The sequence below is a fragment of the Meriones unguiculatus genome, chromosome 19 (genome assembly GCF_030254825.1).
Source record: "Meriones unguiculatus strain TT.TT164.6M chromosome 19, Bangor_MerUng_6.1, whole genome shotgun sequence".
Lineage (NCBI taxonomy): Eukaryota > Metazoa > Chordata > Mammalia > Rodentia > Muridae > Meriones > Meriones unguiculatus.
This window is the reverse complement of record NC_083366.1, coordinates 17,154,843-17,179,286: the sequence shown is the minus strand read 5'-3', so window position 1 is coordinate 17,179,286 and position 24,444 is coordinate 17,154,843. Positions and strand designations below refer to the sequence as shown.

The following is a 24,444-nucleotide window of genomic DNA, read 5'->3' as shown; positions in this document are numbered from 1 at the left end:
AAATAATAATAATAAGGTAGATAATGATAGCTAATATGGTCAATGTGAGCTATGTTATGTGAAGACATTGGAATGTAACAGACTATAAATCAGAGTGTCCAGTCAGTGTTTAGCAATTGTGTTTTAAAGCAGATATTCTTCAAGTTAAATAAATTGATTGTTTATTTCATAAAAAAAAAAGATCTGTAGTCCTTGGTTTTTTAAAAATAATAGCTGTTCTTGAAAATATTTATTGATATTTAGTAATTTACTAAATCTTAGATGTTTATTAAACAGGACCTTTACAACTAATATATATATATATATGTATATATATGATATGCATACAATGATATGATGTTACTTTGAAATACTTTTTCTACATGGACATGAGGTACTTTTTATATATTGAATATTTTATAGTTGAACTGTAGATATTTATCTTTGTGTTTCTACTTACTTTAATTTAGGCTAGATATTTATTTCTTACAGGATCCTTAGTTTTTAGTTTTTCATCTCTTGATGAGCTACTTTTGATAAAATACAAAAACCTAACTAGTGTTTGTGAAAAATCAACATGCTCTCTCAATTTAACCCATTCAGTGGATATTGACTGTTAATAGGGTTTCAGAACAGAGTTCTGTTTATAGGTTTTATTAATATTACAAATACTAGGTTTGTGTTTATTGCATTTGAAACTAACTTAGAAATACTTATTTGTGTGACTTATTACCAAAGATTTATTTCAGTGCAGGTGAAACCAGTTGAGAACTGAGGATAAAAGGTTTGAGCTTCAGATAAGAGACCTTCAAATTTTCTTTATAAGAATAATCATTTGATGCGTTCAGACTTTAAAGATTGTTGTTTTTATGAGTATTATAAGTATATATGTATATGTATGTGTTAACACTGTTTTTATAATTAGGTGGGAAGTCTGAGAGGAGTTAACAAGCAGAGGCCTGTGTACATGGAGCAGAAAATTTATTTTACATGCTTTAGTTTTTAGTTACTGTGGTTCAACTTCGTTTGATGCAGGCAGATAAGACTGTGGTTTCATTTTCTTCTTACCAAGTTCTAGATTGCTTGATCTCAGAATCACCAGAATGGAAAATCTAAAGCACGTTTCCTTACGTGACCATTGTGAGGACTTTAGGTGGTGGCTGTTAGGTTTTCAGATACATTTTTACCCGGCTGAGAACTAACTAGTGAAGTTTTTTAAAGAGAAAAACTTGCTTCATGGAGGTAGAAGAGAATTCTGTTATTTAATAGTTACAGATTTTGGTGAATGTCTCTAGCAGTAACCATATAAGAGTTGTATGACAAAAGCTCTTTTTATATTTTGTTTCAAGCATCACTCTGAAGTAGGCGGCTCTGCTACCACAGTGGAATTTGTAGGAGGACACTGTAACCTGGGAAGATGCAGAGCGTGGATTTGGAGTACAGAACTAGTGTGTCATGTGGTAGAGAGACTGGGATTTTAATATCTGCTGGTTATTCTCATAGTATTTGCAGCTTCTCTTTACTAGTATTTTAGAACTTGTCAGTGACCGGAAAGTGAAATCCCAAGTTATGTTATTTAATTTAGGTTTTTAGAAAAAAAAAAAAAGTTTTCTGATAAACTCTTCATTTTTTCAAATATCTCTTTTTTAGAAAAATCAGCATTTATTTATTGTTTGTTTGTTTGTTTATTGTTCTATTCTCACAGGGTAGAGGAGGTGATGTTGTCACTAATTTTCTTTGTTTTTTCTTCTCCAGACACTTTCACAACAAAATGTCACATAAAAGCATTCTTTTGTTGCTTGGGTAAACTCTTAATTAGTTTTTCCTCAGTAGACCATATCTTCAGTTAAGTAGATGAAATGCCCTGATTTTTGTTTATATTTGCTAGTGCAAAATCTTACTTAATACTGCTATTGGTCCTTTCTGTAACCTGAGAAGCATAACTAAGAAAATAAATACACTCAAATGCATTTAGCACCATTTCAACTATATTTATTAGGAGAAATAGCTTACTGTCTTTAAGACTTCCAGAGTTAAGATAACAGAGCTTTACTTTTTTTTAACACAACAATATTTTAATTTTTTTTTAGTTTTCATCTTTCTCTATCTGAATTTTTTTATTTTAATATTTTGTATTAATTACACTTTATTTACTTTGTTCCCCCCCCCCCCGTAGTTCCCTCCCTCCTCTTCTCCCAATCCCTCCCTGCTTCCTCCACCCTCTGCATGCATGCCCCTCCCCAAGTCCACTGGTAGGGGAGGTCTTCTTTTCCTTCCTTCTGATCCTAGTCTGTCAGGTTTCATCAGGAGTGGCTGCATTGTCTTCCTCTGTGGCCTGGTAAGGCTGCTCCCCCCCTCAGGGGGAGGTGATCAAAGAGCAGGCCAATCAGTTCATGTCAGAGACAGTCCCTGTTCCCAGTACTGTGGAACCCACTAAGAGACTGAACTGTCATGGGCTACATCTGTGCAGGGAGAACTTTACTTTTTATGTCAACAAATTGTGTCATTGTTGTATAAAACATGGATTTTTAATGGACTAAACCAATCCCTTTGAACATTTGTAGGCGTTTGATTCTTTGGTAGCTCATTTTGACTATATTTGACAGTTTTGATTCAACATTTAAGTTTTATCGATGTTATTACAATACTAGATTTACATTATTAAAAAAAAAAGTTAAAATAGTCCGGTGTTGTAAGACATACTGCCTGTGATCTAAGCACTTGGGAGTCTCCAGCAGGAGGATCAAGACTTGAGGGTCTGCTTGGACTACATAGCAAGTTCCAGAACAGCCTTGGTTACATTATGAAACCCAATCTCAAAAAGCAGGGGTGGAAGTAAAGATGTGCAGAAAGAGAGAGAAAAGAAATTCCATTTTGATATTATCAAATATAAACCAGAAGTATTCTGATATACAGTTGCTTTTTAAAGATATTAGCAACAACTTTCCAAGTTTTTCAAGTTCGGAGGAGTAAAAAAGTATATATAAATCAACTAATATAGAGCCTGGAATATAGGAAATACACAGTAGTACTCTTGATTCTCTGTTAAAGCTGGCATGTATTTGTACAGCTGTTCTAGCATACATAGCAAATGTCTTTTATTCCATGCTACCTTCCCTCATTAAAGCTTTTTTTTTTTTAGCCTCTTCCTCTTTACCCACCATCCTGTGATTACTTACTTCAGTGTTATTAGGAAGTGTTAATACTTGGTATTCAAGGCAGTGCTTTCTGGATTCAGAGGGACATGTAGAAAAATGCTTAGATTTTTTTTTTTTTTGAAACAGACTCTTGCTGCATTAACTTAGGCCTGTCTCTAACTTTCAGTCCTCCTGCTTCAGCCTCCCAAAGGCTTAGATCATAAGTTTATATACCACTATGTTGACTCTAGATTTTATTTTGATAATAAAAGACTTAAAAAAATACCTATCAGTCATTTACTTCATATTTTGAAAAATAGATGATAAATGTACATTAGTACTGTGTTTTGGGGCTGAAGAGATGGCTCAGATGTAAGAGTACAGACCAGGGTCAGTACTCTTTCCAGAGGGACCAGGGTCAAATCCCAGCACCCATATGGCAGCTCACAACTGTAACTCCAAGATCTGACACCATCACACAGACATACCTTTAGGCAAAACACCAGTGCAAATAAAAGTTTCTTAAAAAAAAAAAAAGATTACATTTCAAATAATTTCTGGGTGTGGTGTGTAATTTTAGCACTTGGAGGTGGAGTTCAAGATTATTCTCAGCTGCATAGTGAGTTTGAGGCCGGCCTAGGCTATGTGAGATATCTAAGAGAAAGAAGAAAGGCAGTCACAGTGTCCTTGTTGATCCTGTTTCCAGTGGCTTGGGGAGAGCCTGTGGTAGACCGTAGTCTGTACACTGTACTGCGTATAACAATCAAGTGACCCACAGAGAGCAACTGAAGGACAGTTGAAACTTCACATCCTCTTCTCGTGTGTTTCGAGATATGTCTGTGAAGTAGTGTCGATGCTAAGCTTGGTTACAGTTGAGACTGGTCATGCTGTATAGCCCATTATATATTTGTTCTGATTTCTATTGAATAGAAGACAGGAGGATTAAGAAAGACATTCTCATATTCCATAAATTTCCTCTTTTTCTGTTTTACTATTCATTATGAATTACAAGTGCAGAACACTCACACAAAATTAATTGATAGTTTTTACCATTTGTAAAATGTCTTGAAACGTCCTGTTTGTTACTCTGTGTTTTGTATTAGATTTTACAAACAAGATCAGATTTCTTTCTCCAGAGTTTCTGGATTGAAATAATGGAGAATAATAGAATTATTGGTTTTATGAAAGACAATATTATATTGTTTTAATTGTTTTAATATTAATAGACAACCAAGGCTAAAAAAAAGTTGTTATTCTCCTCCTTTCTTTTCCTTTTTTTTTTTTTTTGCTATCTATGTGCCCTCATACTTTACATGCTTTTGAGTGAGTAAACAGAATAGATGTGCTTGACTTGAATGCTTTTTAAGATATTAAAAACCTGATATTATGAAAATAAAGCCTTAAGAAGAAAACAAACTTATTTTGCTGGCCCCAAGTTTTGATGGCATCTAGAAGATACGGCAGACTTGGTAGACTGAGAGCAAATGCTCTAGTCCCTGTGCTAAGAGCTCTTGTGTGTGCATGTTTTCCTTCCTTTCCCTCTCCCCATCTGCAGTATCCCCTGTCTAGCCATTTCTAAAGGTTCCTTTTTAGTCCTAACTGCTGTATTATTTAAATCCCATCTACAGCACTCACTACAGCAGTGTTCAAATCTGCTTTTGTGTTGGAAAACAAAGCTTTAAAGGCAGCCAGGGGAGCTACATGGAAGAGTAGTGATTTTGTGACAATGGCCCAAATCCAGGAAATGCATTTAGAGTTTTAGTTTGTTTTAGGTAGAATTGACTTGAACATTTTATCCATTGAAAATGGAGGATACTTTTTTTTTTTCCTAGAGACTGGAGATTTCTATTACATGTCTTTGTGTGTGTTTATCATGTACTTGTATCCCAGAGTCTGTAAAAGACTACAAGGAGGACTCTAGGGAAGATACTTAATCCTCATTCAGAAGGGCAAACAGGATAGATGTCAGAAATGGGAGAAGAAAGGGAACAGAACGGGAGCTTACCACAGAGGGCCTCTGAAAGATTCTACCCAGCAGGCGGTATTGAAGCAGATGCTGAGACTCATATCCAAACTTTGGGCAGAGTGCGGGAATCTTATGGAAGAAGGGGGAGATAGAAAGACCTGGAGGGGACAGGAACTCCACAAGGAGAGCAACAGAACCAAAAAACTCTGGATCCAGGGGACCTGCAGAAATTGATGAATCCAAGACCATGCATGGAGAGGAGCTAGACTCCCTGCTCAGATGTAGCTCATGGGCAGCTCAGTCTTCATGGGGTTTCCTTAGTAAGGGGAGCAGAGGCAGTCACTGGCATGCACTTGCTTGCCTGCTCTTTGATCACCTCCCCCGGGTGAAGTGGTCTTACTAAGATACAAAGAAAGAGGATCCAGAGAGTCTGGATAAGACCTGATAGGCTAAGGTCAGATAGTAGGCAGGAGGACCTCCCCAATCAGTGGACTAGGGGAGGAACATATGGAGGGAAGAAGAAGGGATACAGGAGGGAGGGTGAGACTGAAAGAAGATGAGATAGGAGGCTACAATGGGATACAAAGTGAATAAATAGTAATTACTAATAATACTTTGGTGTACATTTATGACCGTGCAAATAATTTATTGCGCATATATTATGTTCTTTTACATTCTGTGTTATTTATAGGGTTATTCTATAAATGAAATGCTCTCATACAAAATGAGTAATTCCATGTTTTGGTAAATGACATCTACCTTTTAAAAAATAACAGCTGGGAATTTGTAGTGAATAATATGTTCTGTAGTTTATTATCAGTTGGTAATGATTTCTTATCCAAGCTTTTCCACATTAATAAGAAAAGTAAATGTAAAATCCAGTTAAAAGTATAAATCCTATAGTATATACTGGTAATGCAAAATATGGAAGAGAAATGGTTGTATGTTACTGAATCTTTAAGGAACTTTAAGGTAATAATGATGATTTTGAACTGTATACCAAAAGAATTGAGATGATTAAGGGCAAGAATGAAATCTTTACAAAGAATGCTGATATATTTCTTGTTTAGAAGCCTCACAAAACATTTAAGAGCACGCAAGGCAGGAGGAATTAATTTTCATTAACACAGTAAACCACAAATATTAGGAGGCGAAGAGGACACTGTGTACACGCAATAGAAACAAATCATTTTGAATGACTGTTGTATTCTAATCGGAGACTGAGTGGGCATAGACATCAGAAATAACTTGTGAATGTACACCAAAAAAGAGCTCATAGAGCGAGGGGCATTCTATGTGGTGACAGGCAAAGGCAGTCAAGAGGGCCCATCAGGAACTAAGCCCACTTCCTAACCACGTGTTTCTGGGGGTCAGTGGGAACCAGTCCCCTCACCTGCTCACCAGTGGATTCCAAGTTGTTTGAGTCTCAAAGGAGACTGTCCTGGTTGGTTAGTCAGCTGCAGTGCCTGGAGGATATGGTACCATCTGTGAGCAGAAGATAACTTGCCTGAGGAAAAGCCTTGAGAGAAGCAGATACAGTCCCATGCAAGAAAAATGAGCTTTACAATCTATGTTTTAAGAAATACCACCATAGCTAATGAACTGCTTTGGCTTAAGGAGGGAAATGTGACCAGGTATGAGGGCACCTTCTAAGCCTCTGGAAAGTTTTGTGGTTTTGTAGTTTGGGGAGTAGAAGTAAAGGGGAGGGGAGCTGGAGGCCAGTGAGACCACAGAAATCTAAACCCAACATCCTGACCTATTGCTGTGGGACTGTGACCTTTGCCAGAGGAAACAGTAGTATTATGAATACAGTCAGGTAGTCACCTTGTGAAAATTTTAGCTTGTTGAAAAGTACTCTGTATAAAGAAGAGAAAAAGGAAACCCAAGTTAATGACATTATAAACAGCTATTCTTTTCTAAACACTCACAAAGCAGCCCCAGACACTGCCTGGTAGACAAGGAGGCCATTTGAATGTTAATCCAAGGAGAATGCAAGGCCTTTATGAGTACAAACACTGATTATGTACGAAAAGCTATTGCCATAGTAATCACTTCTTTTTTTTTCTGATGAAGGATTTGAAAACAGGCTTTTAAGTATAAGGAAGTAGTATAGTGATGGAGATTGTCAGATTATGATTTGGGACTAATAGGATTCACAGAATATTTTTAAAAGCTTTTATCCCCAAACCCCAGAATCATTTTCTTAACTCATTTTTTTATGAAAAAAAAAATGCATTCTAAGATTCTGTATCCAACTAGTTTCTAATATTTACTAGCAACTTGCCAGCAGAAACAATTATACTTAGTAAAAGAGACTGCTTTTCACTGTTAAATATGCTGAAGTAAATACTTTTCTTTTTGTTTTCTCCTTCCTTATCCTGCCTAAGTTTTGCATTGCCTGAAAAGAAATAAGAGGCTAAACACAATGAAAATACTTTCTCCAACCAATTTTGGAATATGTTATCTGAAGGAAAAATATGCAAAACTCTAATGTTAAAACCGTCTCTTCTGAAGCCACTGGAGATTTTGGTGTATTTCAGTTGAATTCAATGTTTAAATGTAATGTAAAAGAGCATAGTCTATGTTTATAGATAAAATAGCAGACTAGTTTAGCCTGAGCTCGACTGTGTAATAATACTAAGTGCTTTTCTGTCTACAAATTCTCTTCCTATAGGTATAGTATATTCAGCTGTTCCTGCCTATGTATAGGTCTTCTTGTTAAAAAAAAATCATTTAAGAATTAACTCATACTTCGTATTTTATATCTGTTAGCTTTACTAGCTTTCCTTTAGTTTGTTGTGTAAAACTATAAAGTGTGATTTTTCACTAACCATTCACACACTTTGGAGTGCCATTGTTTGCTGTCTTTTGGATGTGAGACAGACTGTAGAAAAGCTACAACTATGCATGTGTCCTGTGCTAGATAACAGACTGTTGCTTGGACACAGGTGCTCCTGTTCGCATGCCACCACTCTTTCCATCCACCACCTTGGCGCTGTCACTGGGTGATGCTCTTTCCATGAGTCAGCTAACGTGTATTCCATTCCTAATCCCTGGCTGTTCCACTTGGTTTGAATGAAATGGAATGTTTGCTGTGAAATGGATAGAGAATGCTTCAGCACCATTATCTTTACAGTGCACCCAATAATTTGGCCTGCCTCACCGGGGTGATGGAATTTTTAAGACAGTTTGGCAAGCTGGAAAGCAAAGTTTTCAGAGAATTTACTAAACAAGTAAAAAAAGACAATGAGCTTTTTTCTCAGAATAGGGGAGATCCCCTACCCAGTCACTCCAGCTCATCTATTCTCATGAGGACTGAGGTCATCTTCCTCCCCTGTGCCATCATAGGGAAGTCTCATCAGGGTGAAGTGATCAGAAAGCAGGCAACATAGTCTGTTTCAGAGATCTCTCTCTCTCCCCTAACTATTGGGCCCACATGAAGCTGAAGGTGTCCATCAGGCTTATCTTCTTGGGGTCTATACATTGTAGTATGTCTATCCTGTACTATATGACTAACGTCCACTGAGAAGTGACTTGTGTGTCTCCATATCTGACCTCCAGCAACAGTAATAAAAACTGCATGGTACTGGCATAGAAATAGGCTGGTTGATCAATGGAATTGAATTGAAGACCCAGAAATAAACCCACACACCTATGTACACCTGTTGTGTATGTGTGTTTAAATTAATATATTTTTTTATTAATTATACTTTATTCACTTTGTATCCCAGCTGTAGCCCCCTTCCTCATCCCCTCCCAATCCCATCCTTCCTACCTAGTTCCCTCCCATACGCCTCCCCAAGTCCACTGATAGGGGAAGTCTTCCTCTCCTTCCATCTGACCCTGGCCTATCAGGTTTCATCAGGACTGGCTGCATTGTCTTCCTCTGTGGCCTGGCAAGGCTGCTTCCCCTTCAGGAGGAGGGCACACCTGATTTTTGACAAAGGAGCCTTTTAAACCATACAATGAAAAAAAGACAGCATCTTCAACAAATAGTACTGGTCTAACTGGATGTGTACATGTAGAAAAGTGCAAATAGATCCATATTTATCACCCTGCACAAAACTAATGTCCAAATGGAGATTTTTTTTTTTCTCGTAATGAAAATATTTTGCTTTTTTCATGGCCCTTCTTAAGGAAAAGCCTACTTGTAGCAGAAATTAGGAGAAATGCTGAAAATGTATCCCATGTTAATGTTTCCCACCATGGAGGAGGATTTTAAACCTTCTCTAGAGTTCAAAGAAGGGAGTTGTGCAACTGCAATAAGCTTGTATCTGCAAACTCCAGGAGTGTGCCCTGGAGGCAGAAGATGGAACTTGCAAGGACTTCCTGGCAGGCTTAGCTTCTGGCTCCCTAAGAGAAGAGTGCTTTCTTTCACTTCTGCAAACTTTTTTTCTTGACTATCTGAAATCTCAACCAGAAGTTCCCATCTTCTGACAGTGTGCCTGAATGAGAACATAGCACTTTAAATTTTAAATTTCTGAAGTTTATAAAATTTGCTATAGTTTTCAGCCTTAGGAAGCAGGTCTGTCACAGAGTAGATACTTATAAGTGGTGAGTTGGCGCATGATTTTCTTTCTTCGATTCATTTAATACTAAAACTTGTTGAAATGCTGATCTTTGACATCAGAAGGCCGGATCTCAAAAGAAAAAGGAAGAAAAGAGAAAGAGGTCCTAACTAGTACTGTGAGCCAACTTCTCAGTACAAGAGACCGCAGAACATGGCATACAAAGGCAAAGCTCAGTTTGTCTCATCGTGTTGCCTCACCGCTCTTTTTCCTTAGAGACACCAAAGAATTTTATTTTGTTCTATCTGCCATAACATGGCATATGCATTTCATTTTAATTTACCTCATCAATACTAAGTAAACATCACTCAAACACCTGCTCCCATGTGGCTGCTTCTTTTCCTGCACATAAAGCCTTTTGAACTTCCTGAGGATTAAGGTAGACATAGGCTAGGTTCTATCTCCATAATATGACTGATTATAGAAAAATGCTACTTTGGTTATAGGAAATACTTTCTGTCATGCAGTTTCTTAGTGTTACTGATGTCCTTGCCTATTATGGCCTCTCGGTGCTACAGCTTTTAGCTCTGTTGCCACTGTTAAAAACTCAGGGTCATCCTTCTCTGATGAGCTTTTGATGAATATTTAGAAATAAATGCAGTATGTACAAAGAGGTGGAAGTGAATTACATATCTGTGAAGTGCTTTGATATCATTAAATGAGAGATAGTGATTTGAAATGGTTAGCAACTACTATAGTCCTGATTTTCCTATTAAAGCATAGGCATGGAAACATTAAAAGTTATTGACGCTGTAGTATTTTAATTATCTGTTTTTACTTCAAATACCTCTGCTTGTTAGACATTGTGTACATCATTTTCTTTTTGAGAGTAATTTGCGATCACAAATTTTACATGAAATCATCATGGAAATAAGGTTTATTTCTTTATTTGATAGTAAATGAAACACAATTACAATATGCTTTCTTATTTAAAGTTTGAACATCAGACTTCTTGAAATGTCACACCAGTATGGCAAATATCTTTAAAGAAAAAGAAAACTTATCTAGTGTAGCAGCATATGTGAGAGATTATTGTAAAAGAATTCAGTGTAGCCACTCACGTTTCTATAATCACAGTAGCCATGAAGCAGAGAACAAGGCAGGAGTATCTCTTTGAGCGCAGGCCAGTCTGGTGTACATTGCCTACATAGTGAATTCCAAGCCAGCCAGGGCTACATGGTGAGACCCTGTTCAAAACAAAAGAAAACACATAATCAGTGTCACACTGACATTGGTTGTTGTTATTTCTATATATACATGAACACTGATACTTGGATCCTTTTCTGACCAGCTAAGTAAAGGTCTCTGAAAGTGGAACCTCCATATTTTGGTTGTGTTTTTTTTTGTTTTGTTTTGTTTTTTAGCTTTAGACAGGAAGTGGAAGAAATATATGTACTTTCTGCATTCTGCATACGTAGTCTAAGGTTCCATAGCTCCCACAGAGCTGTGTTTATCAGTGGGGTTGTAGTTACTCAGTTGTATTACAACAAATGCTGATTATTCATACGTATTTTCAGAAAAGAACGTGTATGTCTACCATATATGTCAGGCCTGACTGCCAGCTCCTTCTGGAAGAGACTTCATTAGGATCCTAGAGTTCATATTTCACTTTTGGTGAAGGATATTTTAGTTATCTTTAAATATGAATGTGCCACTAGCAGACTCGTCTCATTTTCTTTGGCAGATTTAAGGTAATTTGTGGGTACAGGCTGAGTTTTCTAATCAGCTCACAGGGCCTCACCTTTTTTTTTTCTTTTAGACTTTTGGATCTTGTTTCTTCTCAACCACATTCTTTATTTGGATCGAATCACTATTTACCAAGGTCAGTCTCTCCATCATTCCCCTCATAAGGAGTATGGTATAGTCATTTAACCAATGGATTATATTTTGTTTGCCTGTAATAAAGAAATGGTCCAGCTTAGCAGTCAACAACATTCACAGCCTTTGCAGAAGATCTAGGTTGGTTCCATTACCCACATCAAGTGTCTTGTAACCACCTGTAAATCTAGCTCCAGGGTATCCCCTATTTTGGCTTTCTGAGAACACCTTCATGTGTGTGGGCGCACACACATACACACACACACACACACACACACACACACACATAAAAAAAATAATAAAAATATAAAGTCGATTGCCTTTGTCTTGTTGAACTTTAGGCTCTAAAGTTGAAGAGAGAAAGCATACCTCTTTTTAAAAAATGGGTGTTCAAAAAGTATCATTCAAATATGAAAGATTTGGAAAGATAAGATGGCTTAGCAGATAAAAGCACTTGCTGTCAAGCCTGACTTCCTGAGTTCCATAGTAGTTCTACCAAGTAGTAGAAGGAAAGAGCCCACTTCAGGTTGTTCTCTGACCTTTGTATGGGCAACACAGTGTGAACACTGCCAACACAAAATAAATATGTAATTTGAAAAAGAATTAAGTTTTGAAATTATTCTGGTATTTTAAACTGTTCTGCTTCAAATGCAGTCTAATCATCATGGTCTCTTCTGCCTCTTGATGACAGTATCTCTCTACTTTCAATAACTATATAAATTTTTGATATATAGAGCATGAACATCGGGGATAAAATGCACATTCAATTAGGCCAGAGCCTCTTTACTGACCTAAATAACAGTTCATTCATGAGATAATGTGACTTGCAGCCAGAGAGAAAAATCTATTGCCTGGGCTGGGGAAGCCTGACATAGCACAAACTCTTCAGTGGTCAGGAAATAATCTAAAATTAGACCAGGCAGAAAAATAGTGCAGAGCTTTACAGGCCTGGTCTCTATTTCAAGGATACTTCTTTCTCAAGCTGTGTGTAATTAGTCGCCTAGATTAGCCTGTAATCCTGCAGTGTGTGCTTTGATTAGTACAAAGTCTCTTCTTATCAAAGGAATTTGGTGATTAAGCAGTTTTCATATTTTAAAGTTGTCGTTTTTTTTTGTGACTTGGGGAGTTCATATTTTTGTCAGATAATTGTTTCTTCTGACAGTTGGTTAATGTATCTTGAGAACTAAAGATAGCCGTAAGTTTGGCAACCATTGTCATTACCAGAGTGACAATACCTGCCTTAAAAATTAACAGATGTTGCGTATATAAGTGTTGGCATTTGTTTTAGTTAAGGTTTCTATTGCTGTGATAGAGCACCATGGTCAAAAACAACTTGGGGAGAAAAGTTTATTTCAGCTGATAGGTTCATGCAACAGTCCACCAATGAAGGAAATCAGGGCAGAGAATCAAGGCAGGAGCCTGGAGGCAAGAAATTGAAGGAGAGGCCATAGAGGAACATTGCTTACTGGCTTGCCCTTGCTGAGCTTTTTTTTTTTTTATAGCGCAGAAGTTCTCGACCTGTGGGTAAAGACCCCTTTGACAAACATTTGTCTCCAAAAATGTTTCTATTAGGTTCATAAAGATAGCAAAATTAGTTGTGAAGTAGCAAGAAAAATAATTTCTTGGTTTGTGGTCACCAGAACATGAGGAACTGTATTAAAGGGTCGAGGCAGTAGAACCACTGTCCCAAGGGTAGCACTGCCCATAGTGAGTTGGCATTCCAACAACAGCCAACAAGAAGATGTTCCGCAGGCTTGCCCACATTCTGGTAGGACATTTCTCAATTGAGGTTCTCTCCTGCAAAATGACTCTTATCTTGTATCAAGGTGACATAAAATTGGTGAGCATAGCCTTAACAATGATCATTTACTTGCTTTTTGAAAATATGAGATCACCTTGTCCCTAACAGGTTTCTTCACATAAATCTGAAATTCTTAAATTAGGGAGAGGACATTCCTTAACACTAAAGGGACCTCAGATTCTTTTTGAAAAGACATGGGTAGAAATAAATTCATAAAACAAGTTGTTTTACTATCCAGTCAGTATCTAATATGTTGGCTAGAGTTTTTCTGGATCAGTTGAAATAGTGGTTTTTGGTTTATTGCTGTCAAAATGGGAAAAGCGTAAGATGTGGTTTTACTTTTAGAGCCAGCAGGAGAAAACTTAAAAGTAAAATGATGGTCAGATTTCATTCATTCACCAAGTGTTTATGGACTATCAAGAAACAAAGCAGACAGTTTCTCTTAGCTTTTTGGATTCTACAGTCTGGTAGGAGAGACAGAACACTGACAACTATCCTAAAAGGTGCATGAGCTGGAGGTGATAGAGCAGGGCAAGGGAATTTGATGTCTTTAGGGCTTTATCTAAAAGGAGATTCGTGAACAATAACAAGGACATAGAGTAATGCAGGGACACTCCAGGGAGAAGGCACATCTACCTGTGAAGAGTGAAAATGTTTTGGGAAACGGGAATGTTGGCACAGGAGCCTGAGAACAACTGTGGCAGGTATGGAGTGAAATGGTACGGATGGGTAGGAGGCGGGCAGCATAGGCACAGCAGCTCCAGAGAACCTAGGGCCTGGCAAAATGGTTATGGGTGCATGGAATGCCTTTAAAAGGATTGAGCAGAAGAACAAGTGATCTGGTCCCACGTGTCTTGCTACTTATTGGAATTTTTACCTTACATTCTGTCTTTTCTGGAATGCTAAGCACTAACTCCCATGCCTGGATGGTGAGTGAGAATTATGGAGGCCCTCATAGCTCTGGCTCCCTCTCCCTTTCTTCCCTTTCTCCCTCCACCCCCACCCCCGTGTGTAGATGTGTGTGTGTGTGTGTGTGTGCATGTGAATCAGTGGAAATGGAGGGAGGGGGAGGGTCAGCTGCTATTTGAGTCAGCTTTATATGAGACATAATTAAGTGTGGCCAAATTTTAATATACCTTGCTGTGTCCCGGGAAATAGGGAACTAAGGGTGGGAAGATCGCTGCACAGGTGCCTGCATGTGCTCATGTTGAATCTTCTCCTTTCCTGATACCACTGGTGCAGCTATTGTTGGGCTGAAGTGAAACAATCAGGAAATCACTTTTCTTGGCTCTGCAGTAACTGTTAGGTGGCATGATAGATACTTCTACATAAAGGTAGAAATTATGTAGAGCGGTTGAATTTGTGACTTTCAGCCCCTTCTCAGGTTCTTCCAACATCAAGTTATTTCTCATTTAATGTCACTTCAACCTTTTTATGCCATTGATGTTACCTCACGACTTTTCTGTTGCATTTTGAAAGTGGGGTGCAAAGTCTCTAACAGCAATGTGTGAAGTGAAATACGCCCCAAGGAGGAACCCATTATAACTTAGAAGACTATATAAGTGTGTGGCCAAGAAGACGGGTGTAGACATTGAGCTTCTTTGATGTCTTTGTATTGCATGGAAACAAACATTCTTCTAGGCATAAAAACAAATTTTTAAGTGTATAAGAAGTAAATCCCTATTGGAGGGCTTTCTTACTGAATTTATTAAGGAATCAGTGGCATACCTGTTATTATACTGAAGCTGACTTTCTGTTTTCCAAGGAAAATAAAAATGTCTGACAGTACCTGAATGGCAAATATGCTACTCTTTGAGTAAGATTCCATATGTAAGGCAAGGAAAGTACAGCTTTAAAGAAAAAACAAAAACAAATAATTCATCATAGCTCTTTTGATAGTACCTCTTAGTACTCATTATTTCCTAACCAAGAGACTCCTGCCCAGGATAGTTATAACAGAAATAGAACATGCTTGCTTCCCTGGTGTCTTTCAGTGGATGGATTAGAAAAAATACTGGGTAGAGTCAGATCAGGCATGAATTTAAATCTACTTTTGTGTTTATTGATTATGTGTCCTCGAACAAATTATTTAACCTTCTAAATCCCAGCTTCCCATCTGTAAAATGAGACTAGTAATAGGTATTCTTTTTTCAAAAATTTGAGAATTAAAATAGAAACCACCTGTCCCCAGTAAGTACTTATAAATGTACACTTCAAAGTTATCAAGCATCTCACTTGATGGGAGTAAAGCGGGGAATAATGAAACTGTATAACCTTATAGAATGATGATTCAGTAGTGTGTCTCTTGTATAATTTTTGTCCGTAGCAGCTAGATTAAAAACAAGTAAATTTGTATTCATTTTACTGAATTCTGTGTTGAGTAATTTTTTTGTACCATGCTTGATTCCTGGTACTGAGAATTTGCTGGAAATGAAAATGATAGTCCCTTCTTCACAACCCTTATTTTTGTGAGAATGAACGTTGATTTTCTACTAATCAGAACAATAAATGTCAAAGTACAGCTGTGCTTAGTGCCATGAAAGGGAGATAATAATATTATGAAACTGTAAATGGGCCAAGTTTAACCAAGGTAAGGGTATCCAGAAAATGTTCCTTCAAAATAATGACACTAACATGAAATAGCTTGAGCTCTCGCTGTATAGTTGGGGCATTTGAACAATATATTAATTTTGGAGGATTTTTATAGAAACATTTTATCTATATTTCAAATATTTTATCTTCCTAGAAAAGAATTTATTTCAGATATGAAGTAACTGTTTCTGTCTTATTATTATTAAATGGTGCCGTTGTAACCCTTTTTGAAGCTAGGATACATTGTGGCATCATAGTGATTTTTCTGTCCTATTTCACTACCTGAGGACTTATTACATCTTTGCTCATTAAGTATTCCTAGCACTCTAGAAAAAAATCAAACAAGAAGCCAGAATGATCAAATTGTCAGGGTGATGATGCAATTGTGGAATGAATGTTCATTTCTTTATTCTTGAATTTTCGCTACAGTTTTATAGCATCTTTAAGAAAGGTATAATAGAAAAAATCAAGAGTCACCATGTTATATCTAAATTAAAGAAAATATTTAATAAAACATACTTAGAATTCAAATCATGGCATAGTCCTTCATGATAACAAAGAGAGAAAAATTGGTAAATATACCTTACAATTAATTATGACTCAGACGACAGTGTAAGGACTTGGGGAGAACTTCATCAGGAGAGTACTTGTGAACCACATTTGGGGCCCTGATGTTGATTTCCAGTACTACATTGAATTATGAGTGAGTGAATGAATGCATGAAGAAAGAAATTAGAGGGAAGGTGAGGAAAGAAGGAAGGAAGGAAGAAAAGAAAATGGAAGAAAGAAAAAAGAAAAGGAAAAAAGAAGGAAGAAAGGGGCTTGTTGGAGACCTAGATAGTGACAATCAGTAGTGATTTTTTTTTAAGTCTCTGGAATACAAAACCTTTAAGATCGGTCTTTTCACAGCAGTAGTGGCTCAGTTTAATAGTGAGATGGCTTTCCCAGGGGTTCCTAACAGACGTGCAGGTACACACCTGTAAAGTCAGCATCTAGGGGGCTGACGCAGGAGGACCTGGGGTTGGAGGCCAGGCTGGCCAGTGCTACATAGCAAAATATTTTTTAAAGTGAGCATACAGACTCAGTGTCTTAGGATTATGCATATTATTTGTGCTTTAATAGTGTTAGTTAAAGGTAAAGATATGCTGTGGGAAATTTGTCTTTAGGCACTTTCTTCATTGTGCATATGTCATATGGAGTATATCACACAAATCTAAATTGTCTAGACCAGTCATTGGAGTTGTCTCCTCGTGCATCTGAGAGACGTGGACATGAGATGAATGACACGTCTATTAACCATCTTCTCCTATAGTACATTTTCCAAGTATGTAAGGTATAAACTAAAATAATTACAAAAATGGAGTGGATGTAGAAACAATCAACACCGTTGTTGATTATCAAGCGTTACATACTATACATAATTTATGTGCTAAATTTCCATACAGTAGAGAGCACCATAAGTTTGTTTATCTTAGCATCACTGAAAACTTTTTAGTAATAAGTCACACTGTGATGCTGTCATTGACCAATAGGAATTTTCCATCATTGTTACTGTCATATATGTGATCTAACATTGATCGAAACATGATTTTTCAGCAGGTGGCCATATTGTCATACAACCTGGCAGAGGAAAACCAATTTAAGATCAGTTTTCCTCCTCACCTAGAAAGACAAAGGGGATCAATATGGGAAGTAGGAGAAAACAAGTAACAGGACAGGAGCCTACTGCAGAAGGCCTCTGAAAGACTCTACCTAGCAGTGTATCAAAGCAGATGTTGAGACTCATAACCAAACCATAAGCAGAGTGCAGGGAATCATATGAAAGAAGGGGAAGTTAGTATGACCTAGAGGGGACAGGATCAAATATATCAGGGCACAGGGGTCTTTTATGAGACTGTTTCTTCAACCAAGGACCATGCATGATATAACCTAAAACCCCTGCTCAGATGTAGCCCATGGTATCTCAGTATACAGGGGGTTCCCTAGTAAGGGGAACAAGGATTATTTCTGACATGAACTCAATGACTGGCTCATTGAGCTTCTCCTTCTCCCCCATCTCTGAGGGAGGAGCAGCCTTGCTAGGCCACACATTGCAGCCATCCTGTAGATACCTGATAAGCTAGGGTCAGATGGAAGGGGAGGAGGACCTCCCCTATCAGTGGACTTGGAAGGCGGCAGGGAGGGAGGGAAAGAAGGAGGGGGCTACAGCTGGGATACAAGTAAATAACCTGTGATTAATATAAAAAATAAAAATAAATAAAAAAGATCAATTTCCCTACTTCTAATGTCTCATACTATATTTCTCCAAACCGACTTTGTTTCTTAATTAGTCCTTTTGAAAATTGAATGAATAAAATGAGTTTCAAGAAGCTTTGAAAATGTGTTTCTGATCTCTCACCACCCTACTTACTCTTACTTTATTTGAGACCCCAAATGTAGAAAAAAGGGAGATATAAAATGTTTCACGTCACACCCTGTTAAGTACGAACTAAATGGGTGTCATGTAACATACATAGAAAACTTTGAATAAAAGAGAGACAGAACTAATATCAGTATTATACTAGGTTAATCCTGTGTTCAAATAAAATGATGAGTTTGTGATAACAGTCTTGGTCTTGGAGATTCCCTTGCATGTTATATTATTATGATTTCTCAGTAGGGTGATGCTGACCAAGAGCATCTGTAGCTGAAGTTCATATTGCCAAGTTAAACAGAAGAAATTGTTGGTATAGGTAAATTCAAGCCATGCTCTTTTCATTAGTGTTTTTTTTAAGATTATAATTACATTTTCCCTTCCCTTTTCTTCTTCCAAACCCTCTCATGTACCCCTTCTTGCTCTCTTTTTAATTTGTTGGTTTGAAAAATTATATTTATGCTGGGTGCAGTGACACACATTTACAGTCTCATCACTCAGGGAGGTAGAGGCAGGCACAAAGCATGTCATAGAAAAACATATTAAACACAGTTGAGAAAGCAGTGGTAGTTCTGAAAGTGAGTTCAGGACAGCCAGGACTCCACAGAGAAACCCTGTCTTGAAAAACAAAAACAAAATTATATTTATTTATTTTATATATAAGTGGTACGTGTATATGTACGTATGTATGTATGTATATATGTGTATGCACTACATGCATGTCTGGTACCCACAGAGGTTAGAAGACCCTGGAACTGGAGTTTTGGATGCCCGTGTGCCATCCTATGGGTGTTGGGAATTGTAGTTGGATGCTTTGCAAGCACATCTCTCCAGCCCATTAGGGATTTTTTTCAGGATCAAAGCCTTTATTTAATTATGCCTATGGAAAGCACCAAACCCCCAATTACTCAGGTTTTTTTTTTTCTGGGATTTGTTCTCTCTCCTGCATCCCTTCTTTCTCTCTCTGTAACTTATATCAACTCTTTGACATGCATGTGACAGATTGTTAATTTGCCTTGAGGAAAAGATTTTGATGTTACAAGATGAAAATCAGGTCTTGGTGATTGATTTTATTCTTGCCACATTATAATGGGTAAGTTGAAGGGCATAGGTGTTCATTTTTGCACATTACAGAGAACATGAACACAGTGTAACTACTTTTGTTTAGAGTGAAATGGTTTTTACATTGTACTCTTACGTGGTTGACTGATTAAAGATTATTATTATTATAATAAAAAAATGGACTTGAATGCCAGAGTACTAATTTTACTATTAAGCATGGAGAGAGGCTAGATATTTCTGGGTTTAAGGAAGGTAGTATGATGTCATGGGAACTCACTAGTATACATCTGTGCTTTATCTTTTATGAAGACTTAACAATTTCTTAACATTTGCTTCCTCATTAAAAGAAATAAATACTTTCATAGTGCACTCAAATGCAAAATAAATCAGTGTGTGTGTGTGTGTGTGTGTGTGTGTGTGTGTGTGTGTGATAACTATGGAACTGAAAAGATTGGGGTTTGCTTTAGAGCAATGCTGTCTGGTCTCTATGTGGAAGGGCCCATTATCAAACTACCTTAACACTGAGTTACCCAGCGTGGTCTGTGAGCTGGAGTATATGTCAGATTTGAGGATATAGTGACAGTTGTTAAATCCGTTTTTGTTGTTTTTATCAATCAAACATAAACATTTTAAAAAATACTGCTGAATTCAAAGTCCCTTTTTATTAGGAAGTATTAGGAAGTACTTGGTGGCTTTGACCTCTAGCCGTGTTCTCCATTCTTGGAAAGTGTCAGTTTATTTTAAAGTCAAATTTCATCACCGAAATGAATACTTTCATTCCCCAAATATTTTAGTACTGCCTCAGAATCAACATAGCACTGGAAGATTTCTGGCCCATGCTTGATCACTGTTCTTTAAATCCCATAATTAATATTCAGTGTGATAACTTACTGTCCTTTTAAACATGCTAACAGCTGCCTCTCAGTGCCTATGATTGCTCTATAGACTGGTGTTAATGGCAGTACCCTGTATTCAGAGACAAAGCATGTCATAGAAAAACATATCAAACACAGTTGAGAAAGCAGTGGTAGTTCTGAAAGTCACAGAAAGTGTAAATGATGGCATGAAAATCTGATCTGAAAGACACAATTCTAATGACTCTGCTTAGGAAACTATCATTTCTTTAGTAAAGACTCATTATTCTTGCCCAGCCATAGGGATTATGAGTTTTCTGCTTAATATTCATATTTGGAAAGCAAATGATTTGACTAAGTGACAAATTAGTTAAAAGTTTAAGCCATCAATTTGAATCTGGGGATATTTGTGTGTATATTCCTGGTTGGCTACAGAAACTGTCTTTGAATTTGCAAGGAATCAGGGACTTTTGGCAATAGTAACATTTTTTTTTTCTTATTAAAGGAAAATGTTCCTCTCTTAATTCTTATTTCCATAGAAATGAACTATCTGATCCCTTGCCAAGCATGACTTTTCTTTTGCTATGTCAGAGCAGGTAAAGGCATGAAGTTGCTTTTACTGCATGGATCCTTCATCTGTAATGGTGTTCAGAAGACATTCAAAGGTATATTTATGACAGTTAACTAAAATAAGGCCCACTCAACTCATTTCTTGCACTGTTCTCCTTACATGATAAGTTAGACACACTTTTCAGGTCAGAAAAGAAAATGGGGATTTATGTGACACTTGTCCAAAGGGTTATATTCTATGACAGTTTTGGATTAAAGATTCACTATAAGTGTCGTCCAGGCTGTAGGAGGGTATGGAGAATGTGGGTGGGTGGATGAGAGATAAGGAAAGTTTGTGAGAGGTAGTAATTTGATTCCCAAAATGGTTGCCCTGAAAGTGTTCTATAAAAAGTTGTATTTTTAAAACAAAACAAGACAAAGAAACAAAAACTTGCAGCAAAAGCTGCTGTACTCTGAATGAGATCAATTTATGTTGAAACCTAAATATTGACTCAGCTGTCACAAGGTCTCAAGATTGACAGTATTTTTTTTTAACCTTAGCTCCCTTTGTCACCCACTGGAGACTTGTTTTAGTAGTAAGGTTTGTCGGATGGGAGGGACAAATGAGGATGAGCATCTGCATCACTTTGTAAAATGAAGAGACACATGCAGACACTATGAAAGTTTCCAGAGTAGGGAAAACTTTTCAATTAAACTCTCAGTCAATATCTTTAATTAACTGCAACGTTAATGTCTCAAAGTGATCAAAGTAAGGTTTCTTTTCTTCTTTTTGGTTTCTTTGGTCTTATTTTTCTAGTACAGTCTCACTATGTAGTACAGGCTAGACTTAAAAAACGTAATCTTCCTTCCTTAGGCCCTGAGTGCTGGAATTACATGCATCTGCCATTTGTTTGGCTTTCTTGTTTTAGCTGAAATCTTTTTTTTAAAGGCAAATTAACAAAAATAGTGTAAGAAAACAAATTATTTTAAAAAATTAATTTATTTGAAGTCTCATCTCTTGAATTAAAAAGGAAAAATAGGGTTCCTATTAAATAAAAGAAAGTATGGACATAGAAAGTAGTCAGGATTTAAAAAAAATACATGCCATATATATTGTTAGATGGAGAAAGCTAGTTAACTGCATTGGTCTGGTATAAAGTTTCCAAACTTTAAATAAATCAGACTTTACACATAGATGAGGAAGAATGTTGAAGGATTAGGAGAATGCTGCAAGGGAACTTTCCCTTACAATCCCATGTAATGCTTAGGATCCCAAGTTAGCAACTAGCAAAAAAGGGACACAGAACTTTTGTCACAGTAACAAGAAAAGCAGATGCTTTAAGACTGAATTAGCATTTCAGAGACACAGGCTTGATACATTCTATACCCAGAGCTAGAGATATGACCCAGGGGCTCTTACTGTGCACTGTGCCCTTTAATATCCATGGATAGAGCCAGACCCAGAGATATTTGTCAGTGCTTGGACATGTTTACAAGTATGCTTTACAATTCAGAATTAAAGGAAGCCCTGATTGATAGCAGCACATTTAGATGAGCAACATGTAGCAACTAGCATCCACTTTTAAAGAGTGCTGGAGCTGGGGAAATGGAGCAGTAGCTCAAATTCTAGCTCTGAGCAGGCCTGAGAACCTGAGTTCAGGTCCCCAGTATCCATGTGAAGCCAAGTGTGGAAGCATATGCTTGTAAACTCTAGAAGTAGGAGGCAAAACAGAGTGGATTCCTGGGGTGCTGGTCATCCAGTCTGATAAAAACGGTAAGCTGCAAGTTCAGTGAGAGAACCTCTTCAAAAAAGGAAAATGTTCAGTGGTGAACCAGTTAGCGAAAATACACAATGTCAACTGTTGACTTCCACACATGAGTACACCCCCAGCCACTCTCCCCACCACACATACACACGTGAATGCTGTCCACAGTGAAGGTTTATTAATAGCCTCTTTGGTACACACTGAAATGATGTGGATCCATTACATAAAAATTTATAGAAAAAATATAACTTGGGTCCATAGATTAGCCGTTTTTAGCTTCAAAATATGAAGAAATTTAAAATCTGCTGACTTGAGCTTTAAAAATCAAGATACTGTTAGTAAAATTTCAGGCCTATAGGGTTTTAAATATAGGAAAACCTGTCTGCCTTCGCTAAATTTGATTTTTAGCATGCAGTTTTAAAAATACAGATAAACTAGAGAGACTGAAATATTGGACTTGTATAAAGGATTCTGGCTTTGAAATCTTGTTCTGCTCAGTAATGTTAAGCAAATAACTTTTATTTTTGTTGGCCTAAATTCCTTACCTATAAAATGGTAAGTTGCCTCATCCTATGCAGTTTTAAGAATTATTAATTCATATTAGTTAACATATCCTTGTGGTAGTTCATATACTTCTCGTGGTATCATAAATGCTAGAGTTTCAAAGTACAGAATAGTTTCCAAGAATAGGACACTGGGAGAAACATATGCCTACATCAGATCATACCCCTGAAACAGCTACTCATTCATACATAAGTTTTGATTAATTTTTTTAAATGATTGCCAATATTTTTTTCTTTCTTTAAGCCATGCACAGATAAGGCAAGAAAGCTACAGTGGGGTCAAAAATCCAAAATAATTTCAAGTAAATCAGTTCTCATTAGTCCATAGTAAGGCTTTTATAACTAGATAATTAAATCTTCTGGAAAACAGTGACAGTCATCTGAGCCTTACAAAAGGACCTGTTAGGTGTTTTTTTTCCCCATATAAAATGTCAATGTTGAGTTTTTTATAGTAATCGTCATCCTCAGTGATCAGTTTAACACTTAGGAACCTTATTTTTTTTTTCATGTAAAAAAAGAGAGAGAAAGAGATGAGAAAGACACCTCATAAAAATTAAGTGAGGACATGTATTAAACAGTGGCCTAAATATTGACTCTCTTTATTAACTTTGTTTTCCCTTTTCTATCATTTAAATATCTATTTTCAAGTCTTTAATATCATTAACACATAATTTCTTAGTGCCTAGGAATCCACTTAGTGCTTTGCTAGCTGCTGAGTGGATGATTATGGAGGAGTTTCTCGATGGGACCTGTCTTTAGTTGGTTGTGGATATTATTGTTTTCTTCAGAAATCTAGAAGCAGAGATTTTACAATTTTCTCAGGATTTCTTAAGAACATATTTAACAACTACATGAGAATCTAGAAATGTAAACAAATTACTGACTTAATTTCATCCAAAGCTAGTAACAGATGTGAAAGTTTCTATATGTATTAGCAACTACCTTAAGGTCTATGTAACACTCAGTGTGTGAGAATATACTTTCTATATGGTACTGACTCAGATATTTAAGGGCCTTTTTTATTATACATTATAGAGAGACTGTCCTCTGAGTACTTAATTTAAAACTTAACATGATAAGCTATTCTTCCGGACAGTGACTTTTGCTTGGCCAATCTTTATTTTGGACCGAAGTCTTAATATCCATTTAATGAAAAGAAAATTGTATGAACTCTGAGTTGATCCATGCTTGTTGTCATTAAATTTAAGTTTAGCCAGTTCCATTTTTTAGGATTGTTTTCAACATGTTTCTATTTTCTGTTTATAAGCTGGTTTCGAGAGATAGGTATTTGGTTCACTTTCTGGAATGTTGGTTCAGTCTCTCTTTTATACAAATTAAACTTTTAATGTATGTACCGTTATTAAATTCTAATGTGT

General features: G+C 36.9%; 1 protein-coding gene across 28 annotated transcripts in view; it reads left to right on the top strand.

Annotated features, from left to right (window-relative positions):
* Celf2 (CUGBP Elav-like family member 2) overlaps positions 1-24,444 on the top strand; it is an 860,969-nt gene that overhangs the window by 566,365 nt on the left and 270,160 nt on the right. For 12 of the 28 annotated variants that reach the window (XM_060372830.1, XM_060372809.1, XM_060372810.1 and 9 more), the window contains one exon: positions 11,410-11,472. The exons of the other annotated variants lie outside the window; for them this stretch is intronic. Coding sequence is in view for 2 of the 12 variants with exons in the window: in XM_060372808.1 (XP_060228791.1) it covers positions 11,410-11,472 (63 nt within the window). In the remaining 10 variants the exon portion in view is untranslated. The remainder of the gene's footprint in view (positions 1-11,409; positions 11,473-24,444) is intronic. 28 annotated transcript variants of the gene reach the window in all.